The sequence below is a fragment of the Rhinolophus sinicus genome, chromosome 1 (genome assembly GCF_057876585.1).
Source record: "Rhinolophus sinicus isolate RSI-liver-muscle chromosome 1, RSI-T2T, whole genome shotgun sequence".
In the NCBI taxonomy this organism is placed as follows: Eukaryota; Metazoa; Chordata; class Mammalia; order Chiroptera; family Rhinolophidae; genus Rhinolophus; species Rhinolophus sinicus.
In genome coordinates this window covers 4306246-4324278 of record NC_142501.1, presented here as the reverse complement: position 1 = coordinate 4324278, position 18033 = coordinate 4306246, and the positions used below count along the sequence as shown (strand labels likewise).

General features: G+C 57.7%; 1 protein-coding gene across 1 annotated transcript in view; it reads left to right on the top strand.

Moving 5' to 3' along the window:
* The window catches only part of TBC1D22A (TBC1 domain family member 22A), a 273044-nt gene that overhangs the window by 176046 nt on the left and 78965 nt on the right, over positions 1–18033 (top strand). Inside the window, exon 11 of the mRNA XM_074326597.2 lies at positions 15042–15169. Within this exon, the coding sequence (XP_074182698.1) occupies positions 15042–15169 (128 nt within the window). The remainder of the gene's footprint in view (positions 1–15041; positions 15170–18033) is intronic.

The following is an 18033-nucleotide window of genomic DNA, read 5'->3' as shown; positions in this document are numbered from 1 at the left end:
GCCTTACAAGCAAGGGATAACTCTCCCCCAAACTCCACGCACCCCCCCCACCCCCCACCCCTGCATATGGCTGGGGGGGGCGGGGTTGGGGGGAGAGTTATTCCTCGGGTGCACTGGCAGGGTCCCCAGACGGTCTGGGGCTCTCTGCCTTCAGGGAGGCCCTCACGTGCACCTCCCGCAGGACGAGGGATTTGCTCATTGTTAAGACCTCGTGTTCATGTGCCTGGTGGGCTGTTGAGCGCCGAGCACTCTGTCCTGTGTAGGGAGACAGACGTCAACAGCTGCTGCGGGCGCTCCCTTCCAGGCTGCTCTCAGCACGGACTCACAGAGCGTCTCCTCGGTGCTGGGGCTCCGCGATGGGCTGGCCACCCCCAGCCCAGCCCATGTGTGGCCTTGGGAAGCTGAGGGCTCCTGTTATGGCTCAGCCATGGGTGGTTCGGGGACAGGGTCCCCTACGTCTGTGCCTTCAGCCTCTCCGGGCAGGGCCATGGAGGCTGGCAGGCGGTGCCGGCGTTAGAGACCCTCGCTGGCTCTGGCTCTGGCTCTGGCTCCTTCCTTCCTGGAACCACAGAGAGACCTGTAACAGGATCCCTTTCAGCAGCTCCTGTGGGGAGCACGTGTGCGCCAGGCGGCCCTGACGACCGTTCATACATAATGAAATTCAGGCGCGGGAGGCCCTCCGAGCCGGTGATTTAGATGCTTGCCTCCTAATGATGATGTCTGTGTGACCCTCCATCCCGAGACGGGTGCTCAGCGTTTATTGCCAAAGCGGGACTCGTTAATTAAATTGTAAGTAGAGACTTCCACTTACTCTCCTTGACCTTAAGGAGAGAAGGTAGTCTTGGTTTTGCAAGTAGGCCATCAAATCTGGTTTTGAGATGATTCCCCAAAGTCGTTTTAGTTCGTGGTCACAAGTTGCTGCGGAGAATGTGAGTCATTTTATCTCCCTCCCCTATAAAGAACCAATGTCCCTCTTAAACTCAGAGTGGGAGGTGACCTTGGCAGCTGGTCATTTCCGTGCAGGGCTGGAGGGCAGTCTATTGTTATGCAGGTCATTTTCACTTCCACGCCAGTAAGCCATCGGCCCTTCCATAAAAGGCCGTGGAGGCACTTGCTGCCTTTACAAAGGTGGACCCACGATGCCCGCTCTGGGTCCCCCACACTTGGGGCTGTGGGTCCTTGGTGGGCCGGCCCTTCAGGGCGCCCTGCTTGCCCGTGTTTCCCTGAGCTGCAGTAACCTAGCTCCCCCTGCACGCACGCACCCCTGCCACTGCAGGGGGACAGTGTAAGCAGAGCGTGTGGCTGCAGCTCTTGAAGTTCTGTCTTGTTGCCTCTGCTGGTTTCACATCTGTTGCATAAACCTCCTGTGTTCTGGGGGCAGGATGGGGGTGGGTGGGGGGAGGCCGGAGCTGCCGCCAGGTGGGGCAGCGTGGGCATGGCCTGTCCAGATGCTTCTTAAAGACCAGGACTGGATTCCAGCCATCTCACCCTCCCCAGCGGTCCACAGCGCTGCCAGTGTCTGGGTGTGGGGTTGTTAGTGAAAATCGGGCTGCTCCTAGGGTTTCTGTACTGCTGACTCAGGCTTGAGCCTCCCAGGTCCTCTGGGGGGAGATACCACTTGTCCGTTGCTTCTTAGTTTCTCGGATTTGGGTCCTTCTCTTGCACTTGCATGTTTGGCCCCATTTGTCACTTTGTGAGAGACCAAGGAGGAGGAGAGGTGAGTGCAGGTGCCCAGAAGTCGCACCAGCAGCCTCTTCTGTCCTGTGCAGGACAGGTGCCCAGGCAGCGGGCCCCAGTGGTCGCTGAGACGCTGCCAGTGTGTGTCGTGCACGGCTGGTGCGCGTCTGCCCCTGCGTCCAGCAAACGCAGGTGCCTTGGGGCTGCTCACTGCTGACTGAGCCCAGCCTGAGTCCCGGGAGCTCTGGGAAGCATTGTACGGTTCCACCTGTATTTCATTTATTCCTCACGGTGACTGGGGAGTTATCACCACTTGACATGTAGGGAAACTGAGGCTGAGAGGAGCAGCTGGCCCGAGCCACACAGATGAAACATAGGGTCTGTGACTCTGGAACCCTTGCTTGTCACCATCGGCTCCTGGAGCCCCGGTGCGTGTGTGTGCGTGTGTGTGCATGTATGCCTGTGGGTACGTGTGTGTACATATGTCTATGTGTATGTTTGTGGGTGCGTGTGTGTGCATGTGTGTGTGTGTGTGTGTGAGCATCAGTCTCAGAGGCTGCCCTGTGGGAAGCGCCCACCCCTGCCATGCTCTGCTGAGGGGGCCGTTGGTGGCCCTCCGGGGACACGCTGCAGCGATGAGGGGAGAGCGGCCCTCTTCTTCCCCAGCTGTGGACAGCGAGGGCCCAGGGCTGAGCACTTGCGCAGTCGGCCCTCCTGGGGCTGTGGCGTCCCGCCCTCCCTGGCACATGGCACAGGCTGGCACAGCGCTATGAGAAGACAGACCTGTGGGTTCTCCTCTTGTAACTCGCACTCACAGGCACTGGGCGTTCATTGTGCCACACCTTTGGGAACACGGGATGCAGCAGGTTGTCATGTGGCTGAGGTGAGCTGGGTAATAGAGAGCCGCTGTCAGATACACCCCTCATGTGTCCCCAGTAAATGACATTACGGGATTGGACGGGATTGGCATAGGGCACAGAGGCTGGGATGTCCCCTTTGATGTGCCAGGGCCTCCTGGAACCTGGGGCCATTAGCGGCCTGGCTGAATGACTGCATTAGAGATGAGGGCCTGCCCACTTCTCACACTTGGACGCCTCCCTCTTCACTGCACAGAAACCCGTGATTCCACTTGAATCTGTCATTTCTTACTCGGTAATCTTATTCTAGATGCTTTTGCATCGTTCCTATGGGCAGAAAGCGCCAGCAGGAATTGTGTCTTATCTTGGCCCCACGGGTTTGTAACCGTGTGGGCATTGAGGTCATTAGGCCTTGGTTCCAGCCAGTCACTCAGCAGATGCTGTCCGGTGAGGGGGCGTCCCAGGCCCGTGGCGTGGGAGTCAGCCCTGAGCCGGACAAGCCACAGCCCCCTTCACTGCCCTCGCTGTTCCGCCCGACTCTGCTTGCCTGGCGTGTACCCTCTCGTGAACTCACAGTGGCCGGCTGCTCGGCTGGTCCCTCCTGCTTCCTCCAGCCCGTGTCTCCTCAGTGGCCTCTGAATCGGGACATGGGTGACACACTCAGCAGGCGTCTGTGAGACGTCCTGATACTCACGTGAGTTAGACAGTCCTCGTGAGGGACCCCTACCCAGGTAGAAGGCAGGCTGGGGAGTCAGTGGGTGCAGGGCCGAGTGGGAGGGGCGGCCGGAGAGGGGCCCTGGCTGTGCTCTCGCGTTGACGTCTGTGTAGTGGATGAAGGAATGGCGGTGGGGCAGGACAGGCGTGGGACCTGTGGGTAGTGGCCATGTGTGAACAGGGCGCCGTGCAGGGAGGCCGTGGGGAGTGAGCCGGCTCAGGCCCCCAACCCTACTGTGTATGTGCCTTTGCTCTCGGCTCCGCGTTCGGTGGCATTTGTCACCGTGTGGCCAGGGTGGGAGAGTGTATGCCCCTGGACTTGGCAGATGCTGCAGGCTGGGGCCTCTTTCCCAGAGAGCCTGTTGTTAGATACTCACCAACACAGCGCCCATCGTGGGGAAGCAGCAGCCAGGTCAGGAGCTGGACACCTTCCCAGGGAGTTGGGGCTTCGTGAGGAGCCCGTGAGAGGTTTTAAGGAGCGAGGGGTGTGATGAGAACTGTCAGGGACGTAGAGAGGGATGAGTCGGGAGGGCGGGCTCTGTTGCCTTTGCTCACACAGCGGAGCACCAGGGTTTCGACACGTAGCCCTTGGCTGGCATCCCCTCATTGTGAATGTGTGCTTGCGAGTCCGTGCTATTAATTTGTGAAGTCTGTGCGTGAGACTCCCCGTGCTCCTCTCTTCGTCCTCGATGAGGGTACGCGCCAGAATGAATAGTCCTGGCTCATATAGATGGTTCAGTTTTATTGTCTTTATTACACATTAGTGTCTCGATTCAAAGACATAGGGTGAGACGCCTTCTTTCCCTCAAAACAAATCAGTTCCCTCAACTACATTCTGGTCTTCGGTCAAGGTCTGTGACGGGGAAAACATCAGAGCCTCAGAAGTTGCTTTGGAAAGTCCCTTTTCTGTCGTCACGCTGGGCTCCCCCACCCCGTCCATCGGTCCCTGTACTCACTGGACAGCGTCCTCTGTCCTCCCCTCTTTCCATCGGTCCATCCATTCACCCACCCTCTACCCACACACCCCTCCGTGAGCCGTCTCACTTTTATGGAAATGTTTTACCAGCTTGCTTTTTGGGTTCCAGGTGTGGAAAGGAATATCGAAGGTTTTTCTCTCATTATAAGTGCACAGTTTAATGGGATGCATAGTTGTGCAAACCACCAAGGCCACTAAAGTGTCCCGTGCTCTCAGAGATGTCTCCAGTCACCCAGCAGGGTGCCGAGGAAGGGGCGGTCAGTTCTCGGGGTGGAGGGAGGTCAGGAATGGCCTGAGGCGGGCCGTGAGGCTTGAGCTGAGTGCCGAGTACAGGGGGGCGCTGACCAGCTGACCAGCACCAGGCGTGGGAAGTCCCGGGTCAAGGTCAGGACTCAGATCTTTTCTATGGCAGCATCCTCAGTCTTAAAATACACCAACATAGAGAAAATACTTCCAGGAAAGCCAGATGTCTTCAGTTGCATTGCAGACGTGGGTCGCTCCAAGGCTTTCTCACTGCTGCCAACGAGATGATATGGGAACTGTTTATCTGAGCCATTGTGGTCTTTTGGGGGGGGGGGTTGACTTTTAATCTGCTTTTTCCCCATTTGAAAAAGGGCCTTGCCTGCTGGTGTGGAGGTGTCGGCCAGGCCCAGCTTTCCTTTCCCTCTCCTGACTCGTAGCCATGGCGAGGCTGCCAGGCTGGAGTTGCAGGCCCTCCTCCCTGCCGTGCTGGAGGGGACCCAGTGGCTGGCGCTTTGTGGGGTCAGGTGATTGGCTCCTGCCAGGGCCAATGCAGTGAGTGAATGTGGCGGACCATGGTCCCTGCCTGCTGGTACTCAGGCCTTTGTGTAGTCTGTCCCGGGGGTCAGGTGACACCTGTGACTGGATTCCAGCCAATAGTCTATGGGTGGTGGGTGTCAGTCTTGTGATTACATCACAACATATAAGGTCCATTTTAGCAGACTAGCTAAAGGTTCTGCTTTTGCTCGTGAAGTCAGCGGTCACTTTGGAGGAGCCCGTGTGGCAGGGACCTGTGGGTGGCCTCCAGCCGACTGCTGCAGCGAGCTGGGCCCTCAGCCGTCCGTCTGCAAGGAAATGAACTGTGGCAGCAGCCTGAATGGGCGGGGACCCTTCCCCAGCCAAGCCTCTGGGTCATAGCACAGCCTTGGCTGGGCTTTGGCTCACTGAGCAGGGAACCCAGCAAAGCCCTCCCTGGACTCTGGGTCCACGGGTACTGTGTGATAATAAATTTATGCCTGTTTAAGTTGCTAGGTATGTGGTAATTTGCTACACAGAACCAGAAAACTAATGCAATGAGCAAAGGACAAATATCCATCGGGCCTCCTGTCCTTCCTCCAGCATGGAGTTCCGGGCCAGCTCTGTCATGGGCTTGTGACTCTGCTCCTACCACCCACGGGCATATGTCCATGCCACCCACCGTCAGGGCTGGGAGGGCCCCGAGACCCTCACGGGGCTGACACTGCCTCAGCTCTGCCCGCCCTCCAGGCTGAGGCCCAGACGCTTCCTGCCACATGGCAGCACTGAGATCGGTGCCCACACTGCATCTACACCCGGAATCTTGTGTGTGTGTGTGTGTGTGTGTGTGTGTGTGTGTGTGTGTGTGTTGGGGGGAGGGGATGGAGCCAGAAACTGGCCCGCCCACTCCACGTCCCTGCGCTAGTGTCCAGCACACCCTCTGTCCCTGGGCCGCCCTGAGCCACAGGCGTCCACGCCGGGCGGTCCTTGCTGTGGCCTCCAGCCCCCGGAAGCTGCTCCACCATCTGCATTCTCTTCTGTCAGTCAGCTTTGTTGTCGCATCTTCCCATGCAAACAGCCCTGCTTTGGAGGCGTCTGTTGAGAGCGCGTGAGCACATCTGTGAAGTGAGGAAGATGTAATAGCTTGTCACCTGACTTCCGTGTAGCTCTGGAAGAACGTGGATTTTAGCCTGTGTTACTGTCAGAAAAACGTACCTGACACCTCTCCAGAGATGGAAAGATGGTGTGTTGTGGTGTCAGAGAGACGCTGTCTCCTACGACCTGCCCGGAGGCTTGATTTCATGCCACGCTCCTGTTTGTGCTGGCGTCCTGAGCATGAGTCCCTGTCCCCAAGGCCCAGGAGTGACTCTGGGTCATCTCTTCCTGCGACCACTTTAATCTCTGCGTGTGAACGGTTAGCGGCCTTCTGGGTCTGACTGCCTTCAGCCCCAGCCATGCGGAGCAGGTGAGAAGACAGCAGTCATGTGGCATGACCTTGATGTCAACCAGCCATAGAGGAGTAATTTTGAGAGGACGTATGTGCAGTTTGGCCTCTGCCCTGGTGTCTTAGTGCATCGCAGCCCTCAGGGCCCCTTACTGGCGGCAGGAGCACTTTGTGCCCACGTGGGTGTCGGTTCTGCCATAACCACCTGGAGGCAGTGTCGGACCCCACCGGTTAAGGGTTCCGTTCTCCACGAAACTGTCCCCACTTCAGACGCCAGGCACACTTCTGTGGTCCCCAGGCCACCTGCACTCTGACCGATGCCGGTAAGCTCAGCAGTTCCCACGACCCCCTCAGGTCCAGTAGTTCACTAGAATGGCTCGCAGAGCCCACGAGCGCACCACACTGTCTGGGATTGCAGTGTCACTGTAAAGGGTGCAGGTTGAGGACCAGCCGAATGAAGGGCGGCATGGGGCAGGTTGGGAGGGGCCTGGGCATGGGGCGCTCCCTGTCCCGTGGTGTCAGGCCGTGCCGCACTCCCAGTGCCTTGTGTGCTCACGGGCTGGGAAGCTCTGCTGAGCTGCGTGCCCACAGTTTTTATTGGGGTTCCGTCCCTTGGCTCAGCTGGGGGTCAGAGCCCCAGGATTGCACTCGGTCTCCAGCTTCTGTCTTTTCCCTGCGGTCTGGCAGCTGAGAGTCCCGGCCCTGTGATCACATTGTCCAGTGACCGGTGTCCATCTCGAAGCTGCTGAGGGCCTTGTCATTCACCTCCTTAGCATGACAGAGACACTCCTGCCACGGAGGAAATGCCAAGGATCTAGTCTCCCTCCCAGGAAGGGGGGCAGCGGCCACTCCTGTTCTCTGCTGTACACGAGGAGTTTCCTCCAGCATCACCACGAAACGAACCTCCAGTGTTTGACGTGACAGATGTGCTTCTGGGAAGCCGGCCTCACAGGTTCACCTTCTCACCCGAGGACGAGGCAGGCGTGGAGCGGTCCCCTGAGGGTCCGCTGGGGTTCTGGGCTCTTGGCACAGGCGGAAGGGCTGGCTTTCTCTCTTTACAGCCTCAGCATATTCCTGAGAGGGTGTTCAACTTTCTAACTAACTCCCCCTTCCTGCTGATTGCCACCGTAATCTCGGAGGGAAGCCATGTTTGTGGAGGATGCCGTCGTCCGGTGTTGGGAGGCAGCAGCGTGTCCGCATAAGGAAACCATGTCCCGATGGGCCCGTCACGCAGACTCACACAGCCTGGCAGTCGGTCGCAGAACAGCCTTGTAGCCAGACTTTCCTAAACCCAGCCCCTCGGGTGCATTCCGGGGTCCGGCCTGTGCTGTAGGACCCGCCTGGGTGCCCCCCGGCTTCGTCACCTCAGCCCCTCTGGCCACAGCCCAGGGGGACAGGCGACCCCCTGGCTGGTGCTGGCACGGGCCCTGGCCCTGGCCTGGCTGCTTTCCCTTTGTCTTTAATCCTGTCCTCACTGTGCTGTGGTGAAGAGGCCTGGGGGGGCCTGAGGTGGACCCGCTGGCCCGCGGATTGGGAAGCCAAGTCTGCGGCTGCTGTGCACCAAGACGGCGGTCAGCAGAGGCCTCAGCTTGCCGCGGTCGGAGCCTCCCTCCTGGGCCTGTTTCTGAACCGAGGCTCGGCATCCTTCCCTCCCTCTTCTTGGTCTGGTACAAGAGGAGGGCCTGGCACCTGTCCGGAGCCCACTGTGTGGCAGCCACTGTGCCAGCAACTTTCCCGAGAGAGTGCTGTGAGGGACCTGGGGCTCTCCCCATTCTCCAGGAGAGGACCTGGAGCACTGAGAGCCTGTGGAACTTTTCAGAATCCGCCCTGGGATTTGAACCCAGGCTTTCCCAACTCTACAGTTTCCCGTTGCCCTCCGTCTCGGCTCGTTCGTCCTGCCCGCTCCACACAGCGCTGGGCCCTGGGGCCTCTGGCCACTGGCTGTGGCTCGGCCCTGCTTCTCTTTGGGGCCTTCTCTTCTAGCTGTCAACTGTTAACATAAACCAAATCCTGCAAATGAGGGGGTGGGTGAGCCCCAAACGAGGCTTTCTTGGCTGCAAAGAGGCCCATGCTGTCAGTTGGCTCTGGCTTTTGTTCCTTTTTATCTTTTAACTGATTAGAGGATGAAATGTTCCTTGCAAATCAGAGCCCATTCATGCCGCCCGGCAGAAGCCGAGGCATCCGCTGCTGCTGTCAGCCTGGCAGAGGGCCTTTGAAAGGTTTTCTTTGTCAGGTATCTAAGTGTGAGCAATTATGCTCCCTTTTGGGCAAATACATCTGAGCGGTGTCTGCCCTGCGTAAAAGTATGTGTTTTTTGTGCCAAGTCAGTGGGATACATGGTTTTTATTTTCCTTTTTAGCATAAATCCTGTGATACAATGCGTTTGCATAATTTATTTTTAATCAAGAAGACAAGATGTCTGAGCAGAATTTTCAGTGTGCAGATCTGCTATTGAAAGTGCTGAGAAGCACGTCCTGCAAAGATTGTGGTGGCCGCTCCCGCATGCCGGTGCAGCAGGGCCCTTGCTTCTTGGTGACTCGCCTGCCCCAGAAGGGCTTTGTGACAAAAATCTTTTCAGCCTGAAAGATGACAATAATTGCACCTGCCTGCTCATTCATTCTGTGGACACTCATTCCCAGTGACTTGGACATTTCACGTTCAGAACTACTGCTAACCACATTGCCTCTGTCCGTGGAAGGGCATCTGCTCACACTTATAAAACAGGAAAAACGGATTTTTTTTCAGCACACACTTTGCAGCTCTGATGTACAGACATTGAAAGAAACGCCTGGAGTTTAGTGGTTCATTTTTCACCATGTACAAAACGGGGCAGCCTCACCAGAAATGCGTGCCATGCATTAGAAGAGAGAGACCTGGTGGCTGGCGTGCTTTGTCACTCTTCGTCACTTCCAGAGAAGCCACGTCACCAGTGAAGAATGGCCACCTCCACATGAGAAGGCACGGATGCTCCCGTGGGCCTGAATCCGGGTCCAGGGGTGGCTGCCCAGAGAGAGTCAGATGCCTCAGTGGAGCCTCGTGTTGCCACACGCCCAGGGTACAGGTCCCCACCAGACGGGCACGTGTTTGCCTCTGCAGTTCCCCTCCGGGGCCGCACGTTGCCGAGAGAAGGCCTGGCACTCAGGATACTGAGAGTCAGTCATTCTGATGAAACAGGCAACTTTGAGGCTTCAGGTAGAATTTCCTTTCTGTCTCTCCTACAAGTCGCTGAGCTGCAGGAGGGCAGGTTGCAGGCCTGGTATGCCCGGCTGCGTCACCTTCATGGGCAGCGCTCGCACGTGGAGGCCCCTGATAGATCCATCTTCCCAGAGGACCTGCTGGAGGGAGAGCCTTGGTGCTGGAAGGACTGTGGCTCCCGGGGGTGACGCTGCACCAGGCTTCTGGTCGTTCTGTGGCCCGTGCTTTCCCAGATGCGCTGGGCTGAGGGTGGTGGCTGCGCCCAGGCTGACACACAGGGTGAGTCAGGGCACCCATCTGCCAATGGCCATGTGGGTTCATTTCACGGAAGGGAAGAATCGGGTTCTGTCTTGTCTGCTGCTGCCTTGCACGAGCCTTTGACAGATTACCCAGCCTGCCTTGGGTGAGCCTGTGCCCGGCTCAGTGGTTGGTATAAGGCAGCTGGTTGTCACCTGTTGGGGTTGGGGTCCTTCTGGCCAAGCCTGAGGTGGTCGCCTCTCTCCACATCTCATGGGGGCGGGGGGAGCTGAGGGCTCGCCGGTTCTTGTATCCACTGCAGGTGGGGCCTCGGGTGGAACTCAGCACAGAAGAGAAAGGGTTCATTTTCACTGTTTTGTTACGTTACTTCAGTGGCAGCTGTTTCAGAAATGTCTGTTTAATTTTCCAAATCTGTTTGCTTGCCCGTTTACCTTAGAAAGGTGTCTCATGCCTCCCAGGCTCATATGAGAGCTGTTTGTTTTCCCAGTTCAAAAAATGACACCTTTTCCTTAAGTGGGCTGGAAGAGCCACAGGCAAAACCAGGACCTGGTGGGCGGCCGCAGCGGGTATGTGTCCCTCACTGTGGGCAGCTCCTCCCTCAGCGGTCACCCTGTGCGTGTGTCCTGAGAGCGCCCAGCTCCGGGCCTGGTCCTGCAGGTTTAACAACTGTGCCGAGCACACGCCAGCCCAGGCTCCGTGCCAGCCTGCGGCCCAGACAAGGTCTCGGGAGGACCCACCCCGGCAAGCCGGGCTCCTGCTGTGGCCCCATCAGGGCCTGGGAAATGGCTCCTTGTCAGTACCCTGGGCGTGACAGTTCCTCAGCTAACAAACTGTCACTGGGACGGCGGCGATGCGAGTCAATGCCCAGGAGTCCTGGGAGCTGCTGAAAAGGCACTGGAATTTATGTCAGTAAACCTGGAGTCGGCACTTCCTTCCCGATGATTAAAATGTGACATTGCCGCTGCTGGCCTTGAGGGGGCTGTGCTGTGCTGTGCCAGCGCTGGAGCCCTGGAGGGGACGGTGGGCTGGCCTCTGCCTCAGGAGGCGCCAGGCCGCTGACCTGCGCAGCGCGTGTCTCTGGCCAGCACCAGTCAGGACTGCGCACTGGCCGCAGCCCACATGCCCTCCGAGAGCTGCAGGCGCGGAGTGACCAGGAAGGACCAGGAAGGACCAGGAGGGACCAGGAGCCACCTGGCAGGGCTGGGCGAGGTCCTGGGCGCGGCCCCTGCATGGCCCCCGCCTCCTGGGTGCTCTCTTCTGGCCGTCACCATCATCCCAGCCTGCTCGCCCCAAGCTGCCAGACGCATATTCTTACAGCTCCTTCCCCTTTTTCTGTGTAAAAGAGCCTTGTTCAGTAAATGTAGGCATTTTCTACACTGCTGGATTTCAAGTGTTCATCACATTTGAATTTCACGTTGACCCCGCCCCCTGCCCCTCCCCCTTCGTGTCGGTGCCCTGGGCTGAAACAGGGACTGGCGGTCAGTGCTGGCTGGGCTTCTGCCCTGGGAGAAAGGGCAGAGGTCAACTTTGGATGGAGGGACCACTTAGGACCCCAAGAAGGTCTAGAGATTTAATTTTGTAGCTGCTGATAATTTTAGAAATACAGCTCAATTCTTTAAAAAGAGCAGAAGGTTCCATCGCATTGTTGGAAAACGCCTCAGTATTGCCGTGTGGAGAAACGGGACTGACAGGTCGGGTCTGTTCATGTTTTCAGTTGCACGTGTTATTCATTCATTCACTCACTCACTCCACTCGCTCACTCAGGCTCTCGTTCGGCACCTAGTGTGTACCTGGGGCTGGAGAAACAAAGGTGACTTGGGCGCTGCACCCCAGAGCAGCTCACGTCCGAGGGGGCGGGCACAGACCCCCCCCCCCCCCCAACGCGGTAAAGCCCAGTACACGGTGATAAATGCTTTACTAGGGCTGTTTGTAGAACCAAGAGGAGGGAATTGCTGACCTTGGCTGTGTCAGAGGACACACCCTGGGTGGGTGGGGGGGCCCAGCTGAAGACTGTGGCTGAGAGCCTGGAGCCCTGGCAGAGCAAGCTGGCTTTGTGCTGGGGCACTGGGGCCACCCGAGGACACATGGGGTGGGGAGGGGGCAGGAGTGAGGGCTGAGAAGGGAGGTTCATCCTAAGGCAGCCCAACTTTATTCTGTGGGCCAGTGTTTCTCAAACTGCATGTTTATGAGTTGACCTCCCCTCGTGATGTTAAGTGCCCCCGGGCTGACAGGCCAGGGACACAGGGAAAGGATGACCCCTTTGTGAAAAGCTTTGCCATTCGGTTCTGCTGAGTCTGCTGCCCGTGGAGGCTCCACCCAGCGCCTCGCAGGTGACAGCTCATGTGCCACTTTACCCGCCACTGGAGCAAGTGGCAGCTTGTTTTGATAGTGGAATTAAGTTTATTTAAAAAAAACAAATGCATCTGAGAAAACACAAGTTGATTAGAAGAAGCGTGTGATGGGAACTGCAGCGGCCCCCCACGTCCGGATCCCCCCAACCCTGTCCTAGGCGAACCTCTGTCATGGGGACCCTGTGTGAGGGGCTGGGCTCCTGTCTTCCTCTGGGGGCTGTTGGGTGCTGCTCCCTGGTGTAATTTGCCCCTTGAGGGTCCCAAGCACTGGTGTGTGGCTGGAGAGCTGATTTAACACAGATTCTCAGATCCCACCTGGAAGATTCTGACTGAGAACGTCGAGATGAGCCTCATAAGCTGTGTTTTCACAGCTGCCGAGATAAGGAAGATGCCAGCTTGGTGTGGGGGCCCTGAGGCCACTGTCAGCCTTGGCTGCACCTTCAGGCGCCCCCTCTCACCCCCTCGGCCTGGTGCTGAGGCCTGGGTTCCGCGACCCTCTCTCCCCTGTTCCCTCACCGAGTGCCCCAAGGCTGGGGGACAAACCTTCATCTGGGAGGGGTGCTTGGGAGACGGAGCTGGAAGGGCCCAGTGCAAAGAAGAAATTTCATTGAAATGTTAGGTTTTATCCAAAAAACTAGTGATGATTAATTGCCTTCATGCCATATGCATATTTGTTTCGGTTTTAGTGTCACAAGGATTTTAGATTCCTCAGGTTATCTGTCCTTATGCCCTAATGAACCCTGTTTGCTTCCAGCCGACTCTCGTCCTGACCCCAGCAGATTCCCTGACTCCAGCCCCTGGTCCCTGTGCTTTCACGGGGAGGACAAATGGGGCTTTGCTAACGCAGAAATGCAGGCTCCGTCATGTTTGCACGGGTGTGTGCCAGAGCCTGTCAGTAAAGCAGAGCGAAGCCCCCTCGCCTGGCACAGGAACCGCCCGTCCAGGGAGAGGAGCCCTGCCCACAGGAACTGAACACTGGGGGGAGCAGACACCAGGCGGAAGAGCCCCCGCTGCCGGGTCCCCCACCCCTGCCTGCTTCCTGGACCCGGCACCCTGAGCCCAGGCCTGGCCTGTGCTCACCTGGAGCCTTCGGTCCCGTCTGTCCCTGTGGAGGCAGCACGCACTGGGCGGGGCCTCTGGGGTCCCTGCACCTGGTCCCATCAGCCTCCTGCAGGGCAGTCACCCCTCCCTGGTAGCTGGCTCCCCGCAGGCTGCAGGGCCTCAGAGGTGAGCCTTTGGGCCCCACTGTGTGACTGGTCACTGTCTGGTGGGAAGTGACCTTGTGTTGCTCTCTATTCCACAGCATTGATGGGGCCTCATTGCCCAGTCATGTCTACCCCCACATCCGGCCTCCTGAGCTGGGGCTGCTCAGGTGTGTGAGCTCTGGTCAGCCAAGGATGGCCACCGCTTGGGGTGGGTGACGTGGTGGCAGTGACAGGGAGAGCAGAGGCGATGCAGAAGTGGCTCCAGTTCTGGGGACCAGACCCACCCAGCGCGTGTCCGTGGTGTCCTGATTGCCTGGTCTCCATGGGAATAGGCGCTCGGCCTTCCCAGTCTCATCTGCAGGACGCAGAGGGTGTCAGGGCAGGTCCCCCGCCCCCGCGAGTCCCCTTCGTTGTGCTCAGTGGTCAGGAAAGCCTTGTTTCTGCAGCACCGACGTTACCGGAACACGAGTCAAAACGAACCAGTAAACGACCGAGCACTAACTTCTCTTTCACACTTGTTTATTGGCCATTTCTAGAGCTTTCTTTGGGAGAACTGAAAAAAACGCGTGTACTTTTTTCAGGGTTACTTTTCAGGGCAGGCCACTGGGGAAGGTGAGCCCTGCAGAGGAGGAGGTGTCTCTGACTCAGGAGGTTGGAGAACAGCTGGGTGGAAGGAGGGCTTTAGTGACACTGGGCCACGATTGACAGAAGAGTGTGGGGAAGTCCCAGGCCCGTCGGCTCAGTTAGGCAGCACTTGCCCGCTTTGCGCAGCAGCACCGTACTGCCAGGCCCTTCAGGCTGGAGCGTCATGGGCAGCGCGCTGCAAAGGGGAGCGTGGTCACCGTGGTCACCAGAACCTTTGTTTCCTGGAGGGACACGTCAGGGTCCTCAGACGCGGCGCTTCATGGAGCAGCAAAGCCTTTCCGGCAGGTTGTTGACAGCCCAGCAGAGGGGCCTGGGCTGGCAACGCAGGGACCTACGCTATGTGCCTGCAGCCCGTGTGGAGGGGCAGGTGATTTCAAGGCTGGTCGTGTGCCCGGGAAGGGCAGCTTGTAAAGCCTCGTTCTACCCAGAGGCCCAGCCGTCTTCACGGTGCCTGGAACCTGGAATCCAGAGGCACCTGGCCCAGGGCTCAGGGCTGTGCCCCACTTGGCACTCTCTGGTTGGGTCCTGCAGGGAGCCGGTGGGCATTTGCCTGGGTGAGGTTGAAGTGGGTCACGTCGCGGGGAGCGGGAAGCTCATCCCCTGCCCTGTCTGGTGGGCCCGCCCTGCGCCCGAGATGGAGCCTCTGCCTGTGGGGCCCGACCGGTGCCTGTCAGGCCGGTGTCCTTGCGTGTAAGGCAGGTGTCCTGACCTTCCTGGGTGTGGATGTGGGCTTCCCCGGCGTGGTGCATACTCAGCACGCAGTGGCGTCATCACCACCAGCGTTTGTTTTCCTCCAGGACGAGTGAACTGTGAAGTTCTCTAGCAGAAATGACCTCTTTGCTCCTCGCAGGAGGTTGCTTGGGGTCCCTGGCGGTGGTTGTGGGTGGGCGCGGGGCCTCGGGCACAGCGGGGACCTGCACAGGGCTCTCCCTGACAGCCTCGGGCCTGTGTTTGTTTCCTCAGAGCAAGTCCACCGGCACCTGGAGCAGCATGAGGTGAAGTACCTCCAGTTTGCCTTCCGCTGGATGAACAACTTGCTGATGAGGGAGGTGCCCCTGCGCTGCACCATCCGCCTGTGGGACACCTACCAGGTGAGCGCCCTGCCCCTCCCCCCAGGGGCTGGCTGTGCTGGCCCCTCCCATCGGGGCCTGGCCTGTCCTCTGCACTCCCTCTGCTGGGGGCTGCGTGCTGCACTTGGTTTTTGCCTTCAAACCTTCCTCTCTGTTGAACTAAGGTCTTTGAAAAGTCAAATTCTGATGTTCTTGTCATCTGAACAGATGTAAAACAGGAAAAAGGAACTTTCTGTAATTCTGTTGTAGCTGAATGTCATCGCAGCCGTGTGGTGACAGCGCCCCTGGTGCTCACTAGCCATTTACATGTTGGCCGGGATCTAGGGGATGGCTGGGTGCTTGTCACTCTGGTGGGTGTCAGCCACATCTCCCAGAAACACATTCAGACTCACATGCTGGTTGTGTTTTGAGTTACTCGTAATAAAGATTTTCAAAAATTCACTGACAGATTCAGTGCAATGGGAAATTTTCTACTCTCCACCGATTTTGATGAAACTCATTTTTTCAGGAGATTGAGTTTTCTGGAACAAACCACCTTTGTTCCCTCGAGTGTCCCATTGCTTATTCTAGCACCTTTTCATTTTGTCAGCGATGTTTGCTGAAGCTGAGTCCACGTTGGGTGGTGGCATGCGGCCTTTCATTCCCACTCACGGGTGGCAGACACGATGGCCGGACTGGGCATCGAATCCCTGGGAGGCTGGAGTTCATTCAGCTCTGAGCGCAGGCTTTCTCCCGCGGTGGGCGTCACCTTCTGGGGCCTGGGGCACCGACAGCTGCCTGCGCAGAGGAGCTCCAGGGGCGGGCAGGCTTCCTGTGTTACTGCCAGGCATGGGATTGGGCTCCAGCGTCAGAGCGTTGCCTATGGATGGCCATCGAGATGGTGGTGGCAGGCAGGGGCCTTTGAGCAGGCTGGAAGGGTCTCCGGCCCCCCTCCCTCCATCGAAGGAGGCTTGGTCTGGACGATGTGTTCTTCCCGCGGGTCAGGGACTCTGGCTGCTGACCTGCAGGGCCTCCACGCCTGCTAGTTTCCATGAGTCACCTAGAACCATGACCCAAAGCTTTGTTCCTGATGCTGGCCCACGTGCCCTGGGCCCTGCGTGTGTGTCGTGGCGCTGAAGCCCTGTGTTTGACTTTGCTTTTCCTTCTTGCAGCTTGTCTGTTCTAGTGGTCCCACTACAGAAATTAGGACGAGTCAGTGCACTTTGGTTTTGCTTTCTAGGTTCTTTGGCGGCAACAGAATTTCTGGCCGCTAACATTCTTTGGGACATAAAGCCTTTCCTTGGGCCATTGGGTAAAGTGGCCGACAGCCTGTACCATTGACTAGGTCTCGGAAGCATCTCAGGAAGCGAAACTAATCTCCCTTAAATTGGGAACACTCGCCATTTGTGATGGGTTAGGCTGTTCTAGACCCTGGCCCCCTCATTAAGCAGAGTTCCTGGTCATTCTGTCCCCATTGTGGATAAATTAGATATTAAGTCAAATGCATTTCGGGGAGCTAGAAAACAGATCTGTGCGTCCACGGCCCTTCACCGGTTCGCTAAAACACCTAATACGTACTAAAATGTAAGTACAAGTGTGACACCTTTATTGAGTTAATTTTCCTGAAATTAAATTTTGTCATGAATTCACTCATTTGTACCATGGACTCATTCTTAAACTGATGTCCCCTGGTCATAAACCTTTTCATATCTTAAAAATTGGGGGTATTTTTATTTTATAGGCCCAAGTAACCATGAAATTGCATTGCATCTTTTGGCAATGAAAATACAGAGCAATCATAGGATGATGATTGGCGATTACTCTTCCCTAAACGGGTGTTTATTATCTGGGCCATTACAGGTTTCAGGAAGTCTTTAACCCCTTACAAGGCAGCTGAAAATTCTCTGGGACGTGTCAACAAAAGGGTGTATCAGTAGATAAGCACCTACCCCGTCCCAGACCCAAACTAGACAATGGCACGAGTGTGAAAAAAAGACATTAAAACACAATCAGAAATTGCTCCCCCAGCAGGGAGATGGCCCCGCTCCCTGGGCGCATGGCCTGAGCTGCACCGGAAGTGGTGTGGCCATGGGCTGCCCTGGGCGGAGCGGGCCATCCAGCACCCAGAGTCTCGGCCCTGGGGGCTGGTGGCCAGGCCTCCATAGGCCCCAGACACCAACTTTCCTTTCCCTCTGCAGCCCTGGACTGTGCAGGGACACACCCTGCCCTCTTCAGCTGGATCCGGGGCCTGCGTTTTGATGACCTCACATGAGAGGGAAGCCCCTGGGCTTGTTTCCCTGCTGGCTGGTCGGCAGCAGTAGAGCTGGGGCCATCATCCGTATGTCCCTGGTGTCCTGGTCAGCCCGGCATGCTCTCGTCTCATCGGCTTCCTCTTGGCCCCTGCTTCTCCCGTAACCCTGACATGCCCGATCTGTGTCCCTAAGCCGGCGAGTAGGCTTCACTTTCAAGTGGGTGAGTGCAGGCTTGAGGGTGACAGGAAGATCCAATGGTGTTTCCAGTCTGACGGCTGTTGGGCCGGGTTGCAGCAGGGATAGTCAGTTCCTCTTTCTGGCTCCGAGAAAGCTGTCCCAGTGCTGGCAACCGTTTGGCCCTGGGGGGCCCTTGGCGTCCGTGCTGGGGCTGGGTTCCTGGCGGCTTGCTGGCCGCAGACCTCTGGCCTCTCCTCCCACGTTGGAGGGGAGGACGGCAGAGGGCCATTGGCCTACGGCTGAGCAGTTTCCTTTGGGAGCCGTTTGCTGGCGATCAGGGCGCGTTGCGCGGAAGGTCCAGCAGCCCCTCAGCCTCCCCGAATGTGCGGTGCCTTCCTCCTACAGAGTCCGCCGTGGTTCCTCCAGGCGCGTCCCATGGCCTGGCCTGAAACGAGACAACAGAGGTCACACGTGTGT